This window comes from Rhopalosiphum padi, chromosome 3 (genome assembly GCF_020882245.1).
Source record: "Rhopalosiphum padi isolate XX-2018 chromosome 3, ASM2088224v1, whole genome shotgun sequence".
Taxonomy (NCBI): Eukaryota; Metazoa; Arthropoda; class Insecta; order Hemiptera; family Aphididae; genus Rhopalosiphum; species Rhopalosiphum padi.
In genome coordinates this window covers 69554829-69573475 of record NC_083599.1, presented here as the reverse complement: position 1 = coordinate 69573475, position 18647 = coordinate 69554829, and the positions used below count along the sequence as shown (strand labels likewise).

Genomic DNA, 18647 nt, shown 5'->3' with positions numbered 1-18647 from the left:
TGTTTGTTAAAAATTAGCTGATTATTGGACATCAAAATATCTTACATGACGCATACGTTTATTAATTAAAAAATATATATAAATATGTAATGTAAACGATCAAACTCTCAAATAACGTTTGAGCTTGTTTGTTTTTATACACGAGTCTTTAAAATTTAATTATACTTCACGCCACGAGAGAACGACCGTAATCAACTGTCGATCACGAGCACTGCTAGCCGGATTTTTTCCACCATAGTTCCATTCCCACTACTTGGCAGCGTGTATTCAATGATTCACAAAAATATAGCAAATGCAATGCGTTTCCGCGTAATTTATAAATTCATAACACTTCTAAAAATTTTGTAAATAATTAAAAATTTACCTGAAATTTTTTGAAGTTATGATCATATTATAATACCTGCTCTAGGGTGTTCCTTAGCTATAGATGATGAGAAAAAAATATCATAAAATGTTTGGTCTCACCCCCTAATATTGTGCCTATATGTATAAAAATGAATTACAAAAAGTTTTGGTTCGATCAGATAAGGTTAACCCGTGCCGACTTGTGATTTAAGTTTGAACTTACTACATTTTTCAATATTTACGAAAATTTTCGACATTTTCGTAAATATTTCGTTAACCTTTAGAAATATCGATATTTTTAATACTACATATTTTAAAGTAAATTAAATTTGCTATAACTTTTATTTTATTACATTTTTTCATATCTCCAATGGTTCGTGAAGTATTTCGACTGACTCCAAAAAAACACAATTTAGGTATTTTTTCATAATTATGAATTATTGTGCGGGCTAAAATAATTTTTACAAAACTCCTATATGAAATTTTCTATAAAGTTATTTTTATGTATTTTTGCCTTCATATTATCGCTGGTAATATAACAATCACAATACAAGTATAATGTTCACAATAATAATATATTAATCTAATCTCTTTCACCTAATTATTTCTCTATATTTCCGTACATAAAAATTAAATATCAATAGATTAGATAGTACCTATTCGTATGGTTAATTATTTTGATATTACGTTTTAATAGCAAGATAAGTCTGGTTCTTATTTTGGTACAATTGTACCTTATTATTAATGTTAGTTTGATCGTAATATCTGTTTAGTGAAGATCTAACATTTACCGTCGTTTGTCGTTGTACGTAGGCTGTCCGATAAATAAGGTACAAAAATATACTGAATAATGAAAAATCAATTTATTACTTTAAAATTTTTACACAATAAATTAGACATATTTTTCTATTTTTCTACATAGTCACCATTTAAATTGATGCATTTTTCCCAACGATGGAGTAATTTGAAAATTCCATCTCGGAAATACGCAGCACATTTTCCATCGAAGTACTCGGTAACTGCGTTCATGACCTCCTCCTCATTTTGAAAATGAGTTCCTCCTAAGTGTTTTTTTAACGGACCAAACAAAAAAAAATCCGAAGGTGCCAGATCAGGACTATATGATGGATGTTCCAATACTTCCCACTTGTATTTTTCCAGCCAAGCTTTGGTTTTTCCGGCTGAATGTGGGGTTGCATTGTCATGCATTTTCGGTACCCAGCGAGCACAAACCTTACGAAAATTTAATTTCTCATGAACAATTTCATGCACAGTAGTCTTTGGGAGATCAAGTTGTGTGGCCATTTTCCTAATCTTGAGTCGTCTATCCGATCGTAGCAGTTTTTCGACTGCATCAATGGTTTCGGCGGTGGACGTGCTTATTGGTCGACCACTTCTTGCCTCATCTTCAACACTTTCTCGACCTGAATTAAATTTTGTACACCAAACCGATACACTTTTTCGAGACATTACTTGTGGGCCATAAACTTCGGTTATTTTTCGATGAATTTCAGTCGGAGAAATATTTTGAAAATTAAAAAACCGAATGACGGCGCGGACTTCTTCTTTTGTGCAAAATAGATACTGGTTTTCCATGTTTATAATTACGTAGCTGACGGAACACTAAACCATAATAGTTATATCACATAGAATATGTCGTTTGTTACCTAAATTATCAATTATGGAAATTTCCGGCCGATATGGTTCATTGTTTACGCTAAAAATAACTTTGTACTTTATTTATCGGACAACCTACGTATGATTTCAAATTGATCCCGTTTTTTATTATTATAAATAAAAAAATGTCAAAAAAACTGAGAAGTGATCATCAAATATTTTTAATCGGGTCTGAAAAGACACAAATTCACGGTTCCAAGCTTCCATCAAACGGTCAAATGCTTTCAGTATTCTTTTACAATATGCGAACTGTTAACCTTGTTGTTAGGGAAAGTGCAGCGTTCTGCTCGTTTTGTATAATCGTCAAAAAATACGCTAGTTCAAAAACAAATATTTAAATCAATGGTATTATTACCACTATGTATAGACTAATGTCAATGATGTTTCTCAGTGATCGTGTCTGGTTGGCTTCGGTTCGGTGTGGTTCGGTACATAAAAGCGAGATAAGTTTTTACGGTAGTTTTCTCGTGGCGTGGATTATAGCCTATAGGTGTCTAAAGTTTATAGTTAAGTAAAGTATAGGGAGGTAAATTTGGACATTGTTATTGTTGGTTAGTAGTATTTAATTTTACGAATTTATGATAAGAATAATACGCTTGTTAGACGTATTTTTGGTTTTTAATTTAATTTTTAACGTGGACATTTTGATCTCTAAAAGTACGAAATGTTTTAGAATTATCTATGTATACATATAATGTATTGTATCACCAACTATCCACGTACAAATGACAGGTGCATGTATGAGAAATCGTGTTGTCGTTTGTATGCGTCATTCTACTGCCCTAATTTATTAATCGAAACTTTAAGGTATGCCTAAAGCCTAAACATAGTATACTCACACTACATCTGTAGTTATTTTTTTTGGCATCTTGGTTGTATAGCTGTATATACCAGCCTTTAATATTTTCATTCTCAATGAATGGATGTTTTGATGAACACTTGAACACATAATGCTCCATTTCCGAAAGTACTAAAACAAAACAAATACATGAGTAAAAAAGTCTTGTAAAAAATATTTTTAAATACTTATAAAACAATGTATGTTACGAATACTCACCAACTATTAAAATACAAATATATGTAATTTTTTTTAATTTTTTCAAATACCTATACATAGGTAAACCTAAATGATACCTAATACTGTAAATTTAAAAAATATTATAATCAATTTTAGTCTGAAGATTTTTAAAAAATGTTGGTCAAAACAGTTAAAAAATGTTCTTTTATAGTAATTTTTTTTCAAAATTGTTATCTGATCTTTTTTTTAATAATATTTAAAATTTATTTTTATAAGAAATTGATAAAACTGATTTCTTTATAATGTTTAGATACATGTTTTCAAATTTTGTTAAAAATACTTCTAAAATGTATTCAGAGTACTAAAAAACATACTTTAAAAAAATGTATTTGGAATACCATAAAAATACTTCAAAATGTATTTAAATATTAGTATCCAAATACTGGTATTCGAATATTTTATAAGACTGGTAATGAGAATAATGATTTTAATAGTATCTATTATTAATATTTAATTTTTATGGGATCTGTTTTTGTGATATTATAGTGTTTTGGTATTTCTACTATTATAGTATTATACCTGCATGGTTTTATATTACTAAATTATAAAAATGTACTGAAAAATTGTAAATGATATATATTATTTGAGGATATTTATAAGTCAATTGATGGTAAAATGTACAATGAATTTTAATTTATACTTAGCATTCGAATAAAATATAATGTATATTGCATATGTATACTACACATGTTTTCCGAAAAAGATTTTTATTCCTACAAAAGATATTTTATCTAGTAAGAAAAATTTAATTATGTATAAGAGCTGCAGACGATTGATGAAAATATTTTAAAATACATTAAAAATATATTTTGAGTAATATTTTAGATTTTTATTGTTATTATATGTTTTGTATGTATTATTATGGATGAGTGGATGAACTTAATGATGTCGATATAGTGACACTACTGCAGTATTAAGTAAAACAAATTTACAAATGAATTATATGAGGCGAAAAACGAAGAGGACAATCAATCGCTTCACATGACAGGTAAATATAAACCCGTTCGATTTTACTTATATTTTATTACATACATATCTCGTTACATTGATAATGACAAACGTATACCTAAACACACACATGGAAATTTTACATACAATATATATTTGTCAAATTTGTGTTATGTGTAGGAACTGCAAGGAACCCATTAATCTATTCCATTTTGGGAATAAAGAACCGAATAGAGAAAAATGTCCTAAACCAATGATAGACGAAATTTCGAACCACATAAAAGCCCTAAAATTTGAAGGCCAAAATTGCGAAAAAGAAAGAAAGAAAGTAGCTTAGAAAGATGCTTAGATGTATTTTCGGAAACTCCTGTCGGCACGGACGTGATACAAGTTGAGGTGATATCAAAAGGTAATTGTGCGTGTATTTCATTATGTAAGAGAGATGTTAACTATATATTTAATAAAAACACGATTTTAGATAAGGAGAGCAGCTTTCTGAAGTCACGGACGCAGCACAGGATCCGCACCCTCACCATTGTACTGTAACAATATAATAATTCATTATACGTACCCTCTTCCTCTTGATCGTAACTTCCAAAGCTGTAATCGAGATAGCCCAGCCACATTTCAAACGCCGTTACAATATTACCATTGTATGCTTGCATAATAGCACATCCGCCTGCCGGTGGATTGAATCTGCCCAACACTATCACTTTAAGATATTTGTCTGGTAACGGTGGACAGTAATCTTTGGTTCTATCCACGATGACTATACACACAAGAAGACGAATACCACATTAAATTTAAGGATTTTATACTATTTGGTTATACAATATTGTTATTGCGCTTTTATACATGGACGTCTAAGCAATACGATGATTAGGTTATAGCTTTATAGGTATTTATAATGTTTAGATATTATTATGACAGCAGTGAATCGTCGTCACACGGACGATCATTGCGCCGGTCAAATTTCGTTTGATTATTTTAATCGAGACTTCCGAAAGGTTAAGTAAGTATATGTGTGCAACACACATTTCAAGAAAGAAGATGTCATTAAGTATTGTGAATCTGGTTCAGTGAAGGTATTTATATGATAATATTTATTTATTTTTTATAGGTATCATATACTAAGCGGAGCTTAAAGAGGAACAAAACGTTCAATTTTTCTGGGTCCTTCATATTTATCTAATTTAAGAAGACATCAGAAGTTGCCTGCTGTTTGTCATGTAATTACACCAATAAGTACATTTGATGAAAATGCTGAAGATTGTATTAATAATTGTTCAATAAAACAAGGATCTTATCTTATAGAAGGTAAACTTTTAATAATAATATTATATATCATGTAGTAAAATGTTTAAACTTAATGACATATTCTATATTTTTTTTTAATAGTAGAAACTACCAACTAGTAAAACTTACCAACAAATTGTACATAATATGACAACATAACCTATCCTATTCGCCAAGTATCCAATTGATATGTGATTAACTAATTTAGGTATTTTTTTATTTTATTAAATTATTAAATATATTATATGGCAGAAGAAAAAATATATACAAAAACGTTTTATTTGAGCTTTTTTATATAATAAGTGCATCATTAAAATTTAAACACGTGTAATATTAAAAAATAAAACTTTATTTACATTAACGACACGGGCACGATGACGATTCAATTATTTCTTATAATCTTGTAAGTTTATAACCTATGTGCTTCACGATAACCTGATATAAGGTATACTTATATATTACATGTAACCGTGAACAATGATATCTGTAATCGTGCACAGAACAATACAAATAAAATGTCCATAGAGTAATATAAATTACTTTATGATTTTTATATTATCATGAATCAGCCTAATCAGGCATCACCGTATTTTTCCGTGCCCATAAGTATTTTGTAGTGGAGACAAGGAGATGACACGCAAATATACGTCATTGCATCATATGAAAAGTAACAGTAATGGTCAAATAAGGTACTTATAATGTGATATTAAGTTATTGTAGCGAGTAGGCACAATGATTATCAGTTATCACCGATATATCTCGTAGTCAAACAATATCAAATTTATTACTTATAGCTTCTGGTCTTTGTAATTGATAAGTATTACCATTGATTTTAGAATAAACAGATAAGCCATAGCATAGGGGTTTTCGGCGACTAAAATTATGATTATATGGGTTGCCGATGGATGGCGTAGTTGTATCAATGAACGAATATTTTTCAATTTTATTACATTTATTAGTTTAGTTATTAATATCCGTGATCGATCGTGACGTAACCGGTTGATAATTTTGACCGTACGGCGTACACGTAAATAAGAGGGGCTATAATTTAGGCGACAAATATTACAGCCGACCGTATTTTAGCCGACAACTAAAATTAGTCTTGACGTTTCGGCTATTTTATGCGCTCCCGTAAATAATATTAGATTCCCATTGATGAATACGATAAAATCGATAAAACACCCAAAATAGATTAAACTGCTAGCATTAAGCAGTGCCGGTGAACAACAGCTATAATAAATAGACATATTATTAATTATTATACATAATTACATAAGTCATAAATCATAATACATTCATATTTGAAATAAAACATGAATATTTATATTTATTAAATAATAAAATAATAGAAACATAATAATAAAAAATAAATGAAAGTTATTACTTTATAGGCAAATATTATTAGGTAGGTATTGTAAAATGTTAACTTTATCAATTAAATATTTATACTTATATAATTGTACACTACTTTATAGTTTATTGTACTTCGTAATAATAAAAAAAAATTAAATAAGAATACTTTTATACTTTATAATATTAGATTAAATTTAATTTTAAATATGATTAAGAATTTTCAATTTTGCTATTTTTGCCTGACAGGATGTTGTTGAAAAATGTTTTGCCTTTTTAAATATTTTACATATGATGAGTTTTTCGAGAATAAATATGTAATGTTCATAGCAAGCGTTGTCATTTTCATTTATCCATGTTGAAATTAATTGATCTTCTTTTAAGTATTTGATTAATTTAATTTTAATTTTTTTCTGATGCTGAATTTTTGAAAAAATATTTTCGAAAATGTATAATGCACGATCAATGATGCTGTTAAAATATTCAGTTGGTGCTTTAAGACCCCCATCTTTGTTTGTATCTGGGTAATTTTTGAATAAAATTAGCAATTGATTTTTACTATTCATATTTTTCGTTGTTACTATACTTTTTTTGCACATTTTGCAATTAAATTTTTCTATGCATTTATATGCTAAATACCCCGAAAAGTACGTAACTGCACAATCTTCTAACGTAATTGACTCGTTTTTTTCTGTTTTATGTGCTTTTACTTTTAACTTTTCGGGTGATGAAATGAAAGGTAATGAAGAACCAGATTCTGCATCAGATATTGAATCATTCATCATTTCAGACCTTATCACATCATTATCACTAAACACTACGCAAATATCGTCAATATCATTGTCTTCTTCGCAGTTCGTCCCCTTTGATTGACATAACGAAAATACACACGTACTTCTAAAGGAAGTTCTTAATGTTTTTGACGTTGGGTTTTTATTATAACCTCCTCTTTGACGGAATATTGAAAATAAATTTTCTATTACATCTTGGTTTAAACGGTTTGTCAATAAAAATATTATATTATTATTCTTTTCTTCTTCGAAAAATTGTAATATTCCATTTATGGTTTGAATAAATCCATTGAAACAGGGTGGTCGAGTTACTTTTTCATTTTTTAATTTAACTAGATTTTTAAAATAATCACAAGCTTTTGATAAAAATTCTTTTACTATACTATTATTTGTCAAAGCACAATTATATGGATTACTGTTATATAGTGTTCTACTGTTAAGACAATCAAAAAGTTTGTCTATAAATTCAACGAAATCTGCTGTATTATTAGCAGTTTCACTTTTTAATTCTTTTGTAGATATACAAGTTCGTATAGTTGACGACATCGTATGACTTAATACTTGCGCAGCTAGCTTAACGCTCATTTTTTGGAAAGAATTTGGTCTTATGTGTGCATCTGTAATTTTCAATAATGCTCTGCTTTTTTGATTTCTTTTGTCTATGTTATATGTTTGTACAATGTCATTAAAAGATATTATAATGTCACCTTTTTTAAAATTATTTCCAATAAAATTATTTCGTATGCTTTTTAATAGATGAGGTGTGTCAAATAAAGCAAATAGTTTATTTTCACCCACGTAGAAAAAGGGTTTATCTTCTGAAACATTCAACAATTTCAAAGCACTTTGATTATTTGTTCCTTGGTCACATATTATAAGTTTTGGAAATAGACCTGTATCAAATAATACTTGTAAAACATCAATTATAAGTGTTTTTAATATATCTCGATTGACAGCTGAATGAGCTAAGAAATAGGCAATTGGAATCTTCCATGAAGTATAAACGCCCCTGGCCATAAATACTAAAGCTGTATTAGCAGTTTTACTTGTTCTCCCAAGCCTCCCTAAATCTTCAAATCCCTCAATGAAATCAAAATTTTTTGAATATTCAAGAAGTTCTTTAATTGAAATTTCATCAAAGCAAACACTACATACTTTATCTTTATATGTTTTAAACTCAAACTTTCTTTTTAAATGACTCAAAAATAATTTATTAAAACCTGGTAAATACTTAGACAGGCCAATCCACCGGCGAACTGTGCTTGGACTTGGTAAATTTACTCTTTGTAAACGTAGAAAATTATATGATGTAGGTGATTTGTAAAATAAAGATAAAGCCAAATTTTTCTCCTCAATTGTCCATGGCCGACGTTTGTTTCGTAATTGCATCGTAACAATCGCTCTCGAATTACAAGATGGAAATTTATAGTCATACATCAAATTTTTTAAAGTGTTTTGTTTCTTGAATTTGCTTATATTATTTTTAATTTAGAAATGTGTGTTATCTTATTGTGTAATAATTTTTTTTGCTTTTGAATTGTTTTGTTCAATATTTTTTTTCTTGGAGTTTCAATAAGTGTATCGGCGAAAATATTTCTTTTCGAAACAGGACTTGGCATATTTATTAAATTATTTATTCTTTTACGTTTTGGCGTATCAGATGTAGATGGACTGGGAAATAGTAATTCTACTGATTCGGTGGTTCTTGATTTTGTATACGATTTTAAAGATAAATTGTTGAATGGAGTTGATGGTGATAATGTAACAGGACTAATATTAATATCTACAAAAATTAAATTAAATTGTAAATATTGAAAACAAAAATTAGGCTGATTAAAAACGTTTTTAGAAAATTGTATAAAAATAAAAAAAAAACTGAGAACTCGCTCGACTGTATAGAGTAGGTGTCGAGTGAATCTTGTCATTGTATAGGTCACAGTGAGAAGTGAGAAGTGAGTTAAATTTGAATTAAACGATAAATCATTGTACATACAAAGAAAACGATTCTGAACGGAGATAATTTGTCAGCCTAGGATAATTTATTTATTTATTTTATATCTAAAATCGTTTGATAGTAAATTGTTATTCCGTTCAGAATCTAAAAAACGCGGTAAAAATAAAGATTTTAATTATTGTGTAGTATATTCTTATAATATTAAAAGCTGTTTATACAATTTTTACTGGTAAATAACTAAAAACGTTTGTAATTTACTGACACAGGAAAAAAATATAAATTTACCATTAGTAGTTGAATTTTGTTTCAACTCATTATAATTATAAGGTACAGCAGAAATGGTCAATTTTTGCTTATTACAATTCATGAACGACTCCAAAGAAAAGTGTTCCTGACAAAGATATCTACAGTAAAGTTTATCAACATCAAGTGACAGTAATTTTATGTTTCCTATAAAAAAAGTTTTTTAAACGTAAATATTGTATTGTTTATAATTTGGTATGTGTACACTAAAACCGTAAAACATTTTACATCAACATTTTTAATATTCTGAGTTAACAATTTGATATGATATGGAACCCTACCTGAATTCATTTTCCAAACTTCCAATCTTTCTTTATCTTTAGGAAATCTGAACATTTTTAAATTTTTAAATTTACTGGATGATTTACCACAGTTATAATATTGGCACGTGTTACCAGGCATTATCGATGTTTAAAAAAAACGTTTAAAATAAAATATAAACAAAATATAAAATTATAGAAGTGCCAATAGGGATACCACAATACGTCTACACTCTATCCTACACAAACCACTACAAACTACGAATTATTATTCAAATCATTTAAAATATGTTTGAACGGAGATATTTATAATCAAGGGTTTAAACAATACAATAGCGTACCATAACTATGATGGGTGAGGTGGTATACCCCCTTATTGACGGCCGACTACTACAGCGCCTTATAGCAGCTGACGGCGCGGAATAGTCCCCGATATTTTATACAGCATGGCTTATCTGTTTATTCTAAAATCAATGGTATTACTATGACTAGTGCTGCAAACACCTACAGCGGGGCGATCTGTGATCGAACATTTAGAGGCATAACTTAAGTTTACATTATTTACTGAATTGATCTGAAAAATTTAATATGTTTTACCCTAGGACATATAAATCCTAATTGTTGCGGTAATAAATGTTTTACGCTTTAAGAATCACCCTGTATATGAAATCTACTTAAAAACTATCTAAATTTAAATAAAAGAATGAATAATGATATTAATAGTTTATTGCAAAAAATTCATTCTATATACGCAATAATGCTTGAAAATGAATGAGTTGAATTCATTAATTTAAACATAATATGTAATATACAAAATAATAATAATAATTAATATGAAGACAGTTTGTATCATAAGTTAGCCTACTTACAATGTAGTCCATGGGTGAAATTACCTATGACATTAGAAAATACAGACATATGTTTTGTTTTTTTAATTGCAAACTATAATTCAGTACTCACTGTTGAAAGAAGCATACAAGTTAATAAGTAAGGTCAAGTGTATATAACAGAACAAGATCTGTTCATGGTCGTTTTTTATTCCAGTTAAATTGTTTTATTTAATATAGAATAATTTTTTTTATTTATTTAATTAAGAATAATTTATCAAACATAGATTTTTATTTAAAACTGAATAAATCTAGAAAAAAGTTAAAAAAAATTCCAGAATTTAGAAAATTTTCCAAATTAAGAAAAAAAATACCTAAAATAGGATTATTTAAATTAAGAATATTTTTTTATGAATATATACTTTATTTATAATACATTTTTTTATTAATTTGAACTTTTCATGAAATAATGAATATTTTAATTATTTAGGCTTTTTATTTCATAAAGAGTATTTATTTATAAATTAGGTTTTTTATTAATTTAGGTTATTTACTAAATTTAGCATTTCTTATTTAACGTTTTTTTTATCTACTTATTCAATTTTTTTTTGAATTATAGACTTATTAATTTAGGCTTTTTATTAAATTTGGAACTTTTTATTTAATTTTTTTCTAGATTTATTCAGTTTTTTATTCTAGTTAGATAAAAATCTATGTTTCATAAATTATTCTTAATTAAATAAATAAAAAAAAATGATTCTATGTTAAGTAAAACAATCTAACTCGAATAAAAAACAACCATGAATTGAAAATCTTATTTGGTTAAAAAAAAGTCAAGTTGAAGATAAAAATCTATATTTTAATTATAAAAATGTAATTTGAATAAAAAATTTCAAAAATTTTCCTACTATTCATTAAAGTGAGATGTAGTAGGATGTATTTATTATATTAAACTAATTTGTAAATAGAATTTTTAATAAAAGCAAGAGATAAAGCCAATGAGGCTAGATATCATTTCGATTTTTCTATTGATGATGAATCATTGATGACAATAATGTATTACTTAAATCAACTGATTCCAAACTTACTAACTCAATCCATATCATCTATTCCTGTATATTCCGGTAAATTTATACATTTGTTTATTTTTATATTAATATATAAATTAATTGAACAATTGCAATGTTTAACTAATAATATAATGTAGAAAAATCTGACTCTGATTATAATATGAACAAAAAAAATCAAAAAAATCAATTTCACCACAAACAAAAATTGTACACTATTGTGAAGCTGAACTGCAGCCTGGCTGGTCACCGTAACCAAAAAAAAAATAAAAAGTACTATTTTATAATTTAAATTATATTTTATATACTAAATAAAATTTAAATGATATAATTCATGTTTAATTATGTTTATGTTTATATATAATGATTTATTGTGTTATAAAATTAATACCTTTTGCTTCTAACTTTTTAAACTATTGCTATTTTATCAGATAAAAGTTTAATTGTAAGAAAACTTTTCTCAACTGAAAAACATGCTGCAAGTAGGCCTTCTACAACCGTACTTGAAAAATAATAATGAAATAAAATTTAAATAACATTAACTTTCATTAAATTTATATTTAAATTTGTCATTGATACACTTTAATAAAATATACATAAATCTAGTTATTTATAATCATTATTTTATGTCATCAAATATTTGTTCATCTATATTCTATAGTTTAATAATGTAATTAATTAATTAATATAATATATTAATAATAATATTTTTGCAACATCATCTCTGAAATCTCTGAGAGAACAAACTGACATGTCTTTATCTAAAGCAAACAAATATTTTATCGGAGGTATTGAAAAAATGTGTAGAATATTGAATAATATTTTGTATTTATATTTTTTTTTTTACTTAATTTATAACTTCATATTTTTGTATGTGATAGACCATTAATTTCAAAAACATATGAACCGAAACATATCATTTTTAAAAGTTGAAATTAGAAATATTCAAAACAACCAATTAATTATTTCGAAGCAACTAGAATCAATCCAGTCTCATTTAGAAGATCAACCAATAAATGATACAAATTCTTCAATAAATAAGATGGCTAATTATCAGTTTCTGATAGTTAATGTAATAGACTTAAATACATTTGAAGACAGGGTCGGCCTGGGTACCTGAGGGCAGGAATTATTTTCTGGAGCCCAATAATAATTTTATACTGTATTTTGGGGTAACACAGTACAGCCAGTACAGGGGCACAGGAACTGTGTTATATAACTATAATACGGCAAGGGCCCAGGCAGGAATCCCGGCCTGGCCGACCCTGTTTGAAGATAATTTAATTGAGGACCAAAACTCTAGAACTCAATTGGTAAAATATCAATATTAGAAATATTACAATTATATAATCAACAATATGTTTTTTCCAAATTAGAATTATAGATTAAAGAATTTGCATACATCGGAGGAAAGCACACGAAAGCTATGATAAAATTTACAAAAAAAATAGCGATAAAAAAGCCAAAACTCCATTCTCTTCTTGGCAATTTGTCCAATAATATTTGGTAAGTTTAAGTTCTTGTGCAAACATATTTTTCTTTTGTTAAGTACTACATAATAGGTAGTATTTATTTATAATTATAATAAAAAATATATATATAATATTATGTCTATTTTTAAGACTATAACACACTACTTGAATATAATTTTTATTCCAGGGTGATTTATAAAGCACTCTCTCACACTTATTTTTCTTTAATAATACAGTTGTTCAAAATCCGATATTTGGGATATTTAAATATACTTCAAAACCACCTCAAATTCATAAGATTTTTTGTACTACTTAAGGAAGAATGTCCTGTATAGAAACAAAAATGTCAGTTTTTATATAAGAACTTTACTTTTCTACTGTAAATTATTTAATGGATAATTTGTCTTAAATTGTTGATGTTTTAGAATCAAAATTTCAAAGAGTAATTTTTGTATGAGTAAACTTTGTGTACCATAGTTCACAAAGTATTATCTTTAAATAATAGATCCATGATTTGGAAGATATGATGGATATCATGTCAATTTGAAAATTGTATTCAATATTATTAATACAATAATATAATATATATATCCCTTTCAGTCCCCTTGTCTACTTTAAGAGACATCGGCTTACGTAATTCATAACTAAAGCGTTATATTTTAAATAAATGTGATAACAGTGTATTCTTGTAAATAATATTACGTAGAATCGAATAAAAATATCGATTTTGGTACACAATCAGTATACACGTTTTTATAAACGATTATATTTGACAAGAATTGGCTATGAAAAAAATCGGTATTTGGAATATCTTTATCATGTATAATTTGTCGTTTATAAGAATTTACACATCGTATTATTTTTTCTTCCATGGCCTACATATGACAAATAATATTTAAACCGTTTCCAACGCTAAATTCCGATTGAATAGTGAAAAACAGCTGTTTAACTGCATGTCTCTTTAAAGAGACACCGGGTCCCAACAGTCTGCTTCGATAGTGTGATACCAATACTATTACGAGTATTACGTATCGCATATCACAATATTATATTATACATACGTATTTATGCGCCGAACGGCTGGACAACACGTATGTGGTATGTCGTAATTTGGTAGTAACTAGTAATTATAATTATTTATTACAATAGGTAATAAAATATAAATTTATTTATTTGTAAAGTATTGTTATAATATAATAATATCATATATACCAATAATATATTACTAAAAATTATATAAATATTTTTTATAATGGCAAATGGTTTGAGTGAAAACGACATTTTAAATTTACTTGGTGACGGAACCGTATCTGATCTTGATGAGTCAGACGAAGAAATAATTGAAAACTTTCAGAATGAAGAACTAAATAATTTACTTGGACAGTTTGATGAGTGGGAAGATTTTATTATAGATCATGATTCCGTTTTGCCGGAACAATTAGAATTTAATTTACCATCACCAGAACCTAATATTGCTAATATTACACCCGAACCATTTGTCATATCTAATAAAAATCAAATTAAATGGCAGGCAAGCCCTTTTAAACAACCTAACATTAGTTTAGATGATTTAGAAGACATGATATATCCTTCTGAAATGCCTAGTGTATTAGATTATTTCACAGAATATCTCGATGACACAGATTTTTCAAATATGGCTTATTTTACTAATTTATATTCTGTTCAGAAACAGCAAAGTAGATTTAAACCAACTGATTCATCTGAAATAAAAAGATTTATCGGTATACATATTTTAATGGGTTGTCTCAAATACCCACGAATTCGAATGTACTGGGAAGATTTTTACCAAGTCAAACTCGTTAGGGATAGTATGGCGCGAAACCGATTTTTTTCATTACGATCAAATTTCCATTTAATTGACAATAGTAATATTCCTCGCGATAACACAGACAAATTTATTAAAGTTCGGCCTATTTATGACGCAATTAACAATAAAATTAAGTCAATATCCAAAGAAAGAAATTTGAGTGTTGACGAACAGATGATACCGTTTAAAGGTCATTTACAAATGAAACAGTATGTCAAAGGAAAACCATGTCCTTGGGGCATAAAAGCATTTCTTCTTTGTGGTTCTAGTGGCATGGTTTATAATATTCTTTTGTATCAAGGTAATACGACAGAGATAGATCAAAATATACTTAAAAAATTTGGATTGGGTGCAAGTGTAGTCTTACATTTGACAAAATATGTTGAAAAAAATAAACATTTTTTATTTTTTGATAACTTTTTTTCGACATTTAATTTGATGGAACAATTAAGCCAAAAACAAATTTATGCTATTGGAACTGTCAGAACAAACCGTTTTGTAAAACCTCCGCTTTTGTCTGATAAACAAATGTCCCGAATGGGTAGAGGAACTGCGTATGAAATTTCTACGAATATGGAAAATTGCAATTTGTGTTTAGTCAAATGGTTTGACACGCGAGCAGTGACGTTAGTTTCAAACTTTGTTGGATCGGGAAATTCGGAAACTATTCAACGTTGGGATAAAAAGACAAAATTATATGTTGATGTCGAAAGACCTGAAATTGTAGCATTATACAATCAATTGATGGGTGGTGTTGATAAAGTCGATCAATTGATTAGTTATTATAGGACATTTATTCGATCTAAAAAATGGACTATGAGGATGATTGTCCACGCTGTGGATTTGATTGTAACTAACTGTTGGATACAATATTTAAAGGATGCAGAGCATTTTAAAATACCGAAAAAAAATATAAAAGACCTCTTACACTTTAGAATGGATCTAGGTGAAAATTTAATTCGAGTAGGCAAACCTTTAACACCCAAAAGAAAAGGACGACCACGAAGTAATGGAAATGAAGACGAACCAACTTCTAAAGCGGCAAAAATTGACACTACTCGTCAATTAGATGAGGTTCGCTTTGACCAAGTTGACCATTTGCCTGGGTTTGACGAAAAAAACTTTCCATCAAGATGTAAGAACCGAAATTGTGTGAAAAAAGGTAGAAAAACTCACGTGTTTTGCATCAAGTGTAACGTCCATTTATGTTTAGACAAAACAAGTAACTGTTTTTTGAATTACCATCAAAAATGATAATTATCAAATGTATATTTTTAAAATTTAAAATTTTTAAATCCCTAGTGTTTTATTTAGCAGAAAAAATTTATTTTATTAATTTTTACATTTTTATTTATTACAAAAATGTTGTTATGGTTTGTATTATTTTATTTTATTTTATATTTTTAAAATTGTTAATATTGTTATTGATGATGATAAAAGTTAAAGATTGATTATTATTATTTTATAAATATTATGTAATGTTAAAAATAAAAAGGTTTTCATTTTATTCTTAGTATCGCAATTATTATAATTCTACAACCATTTGAAACCAGTGTCTCTTAAAGTGGACACTTCCGTAACTTTTTTAATTTTGAAAAAAAAAAAAAAAAATTTTTTTATTTTATTTTAAATGAGGTATTTTTATATAAAAAAGCAAAAAATAAAAATAAAAATTTATGTATAAAAAAGTCTGGGACTGAAAGGGATATAATATATTAATACCTTTATGTTTTTTAGAAGCTGTAAAAAATCAAGTTAAATTTAAAAATGTTCCACAAAATGAAACTGAGGAAACTATCAAATATATTTTGGCTCAAGCTCCATTTAATCTAAAACAACAACTGAACTAACAGTCGTGATTTTCTTAGTCTAATATATAATATTATAATAATATAGAACACTTCAAAATATATTATATGCTATTATTTTATAATATTCTGAATTATGTATTTTTTGTTATATTATTTAAAATGACATTATTTATAATTAATAAAATATTTTTGGTTATAATATTAATTAAAATTTTGTAATTCAACACTTTATAAATATTGGATAAATAAAAATAAAATAAATAAATATTTTATTTTAAATTTAAATAAACATTTATTTGGTTCAAATTAGAATATACTTGCAACATTGGGAAAATGTAAAAGAATGAAAAATCAATTTATTTTAAAGATTTAATTAACATTCAATATTGGATTATAAATTTTAAATAAACATTTAATTAATGTTAACTTGTCATGTGGGTATTATGTATGTGCTGTTTTGATTTGCGTCTCATATATTCAGTGGAAAACTGGCCATTTGAACATTTTTTATTGATATTATTATTTTAAAGTGAGTTATAGCTATGTAAAATACAACAACTTTAAAATGTTCATAACTCACTTTAAAATGATAATATCAATAAAATCATGTCATTGTCCAAATATTCTTACCTTTAAATTTGATAATAGGTAAATTTACTCTAATATTAAATCTAATATCATAAAATGTATTCTGCTGAACAAAAATTTGTTACGATGTATGTTAGTAAGACAGAGACAACACGTACGGGTATGGTGTCCCCTTAACGTCTATAAAATATGAATAAACAATTTTCCAAAAATTTTTCTAACATTTGAAAAATATTTTTTTGTTACTTGGTATAATATAAGCTTAAAATTAAATATCACCAATCCTATATAATAGCTAATATCATTTGCATATATTACATCATTTTATTACCCATTTACCATTATTATTATTTTTTATTATTAGTGGAGTAAAAGTGTGAAATATTTGATTTGTATGAAGTACTTAAGCAGTAGAATGTAACAACCACAGTAAAAAAAAAATATAAAAAATTAAAATAAAATTAATAAAATATAAAATAAAATTATGTTTAAAAATAATAAAACAAAATTAAATGATAACAGGTAATGGTAAGATAAAGTAATAGGTAAGTGTTAACAATAAATAAAAATATACATGCACAAAAAAATAAATAACGATATTATACATTTTATAACGATAAAGAATATAATTGTTTACCTTGTGTATCCGGGAGCTGTTCTCCTGGTCTTGTATGTGGAAATATATCGGGTGTATCGTCAATCGCCTGTACGGGGAAAGTGACTGTCAGTATCAAAAATAAACTTGCCATGGACGCCATCATGTTGTGGGTTTGAGCTAAGTAATGCAAATCGTAAAATATACTTAGAAAAAGTCCGGAATAAAATTAAAAATTAAAGTATTTTACGACGAACAAAACCGAAAAGTATGGCACGAGAAAAAATAATGTTCGGAAATCGCGGAGTACAAAGAAAAGAAAGGTGACTGTTGAACGGCGCTCCTGACGGCGGCGGCGGCTTCTTCTGCGATGGAGTGGTGGTCGGTGGTGGTGGTTTCCACCACCGGTTGGGCGTCGAAATCCCATATTGGAGTACCGGGCGAATGGCAATTCTAT

At 27.3% G+C, this 18647-nt stretch overlaps 1 protein-coding gene across 1 annotated transcript; it reads right to left on the bottom strand.

The window, feature by feature from the left end:
- Positions 1-4497: 4497 nt before the first annotated feature.
- Positions 4498-18624, bottom strand: LOC132925529 (uncharacterized). The gene is made up of 2 exons (XM_060989920.1): positions 18233-18624; positions 4498-4817 (listed from the first exon to the last, which is right to left on the bottom strand). Exons 1-2 carry the CDS (start codon positions 18354-18356, stop codon positions 4498-4500), a joined length of 444 nt encoding a protein of 147 aa, XP_060845903.1. The 5' UTR covers positions 18357-18624.
- Positions 18625-18647: the final 23 nt, after the last annotated feature.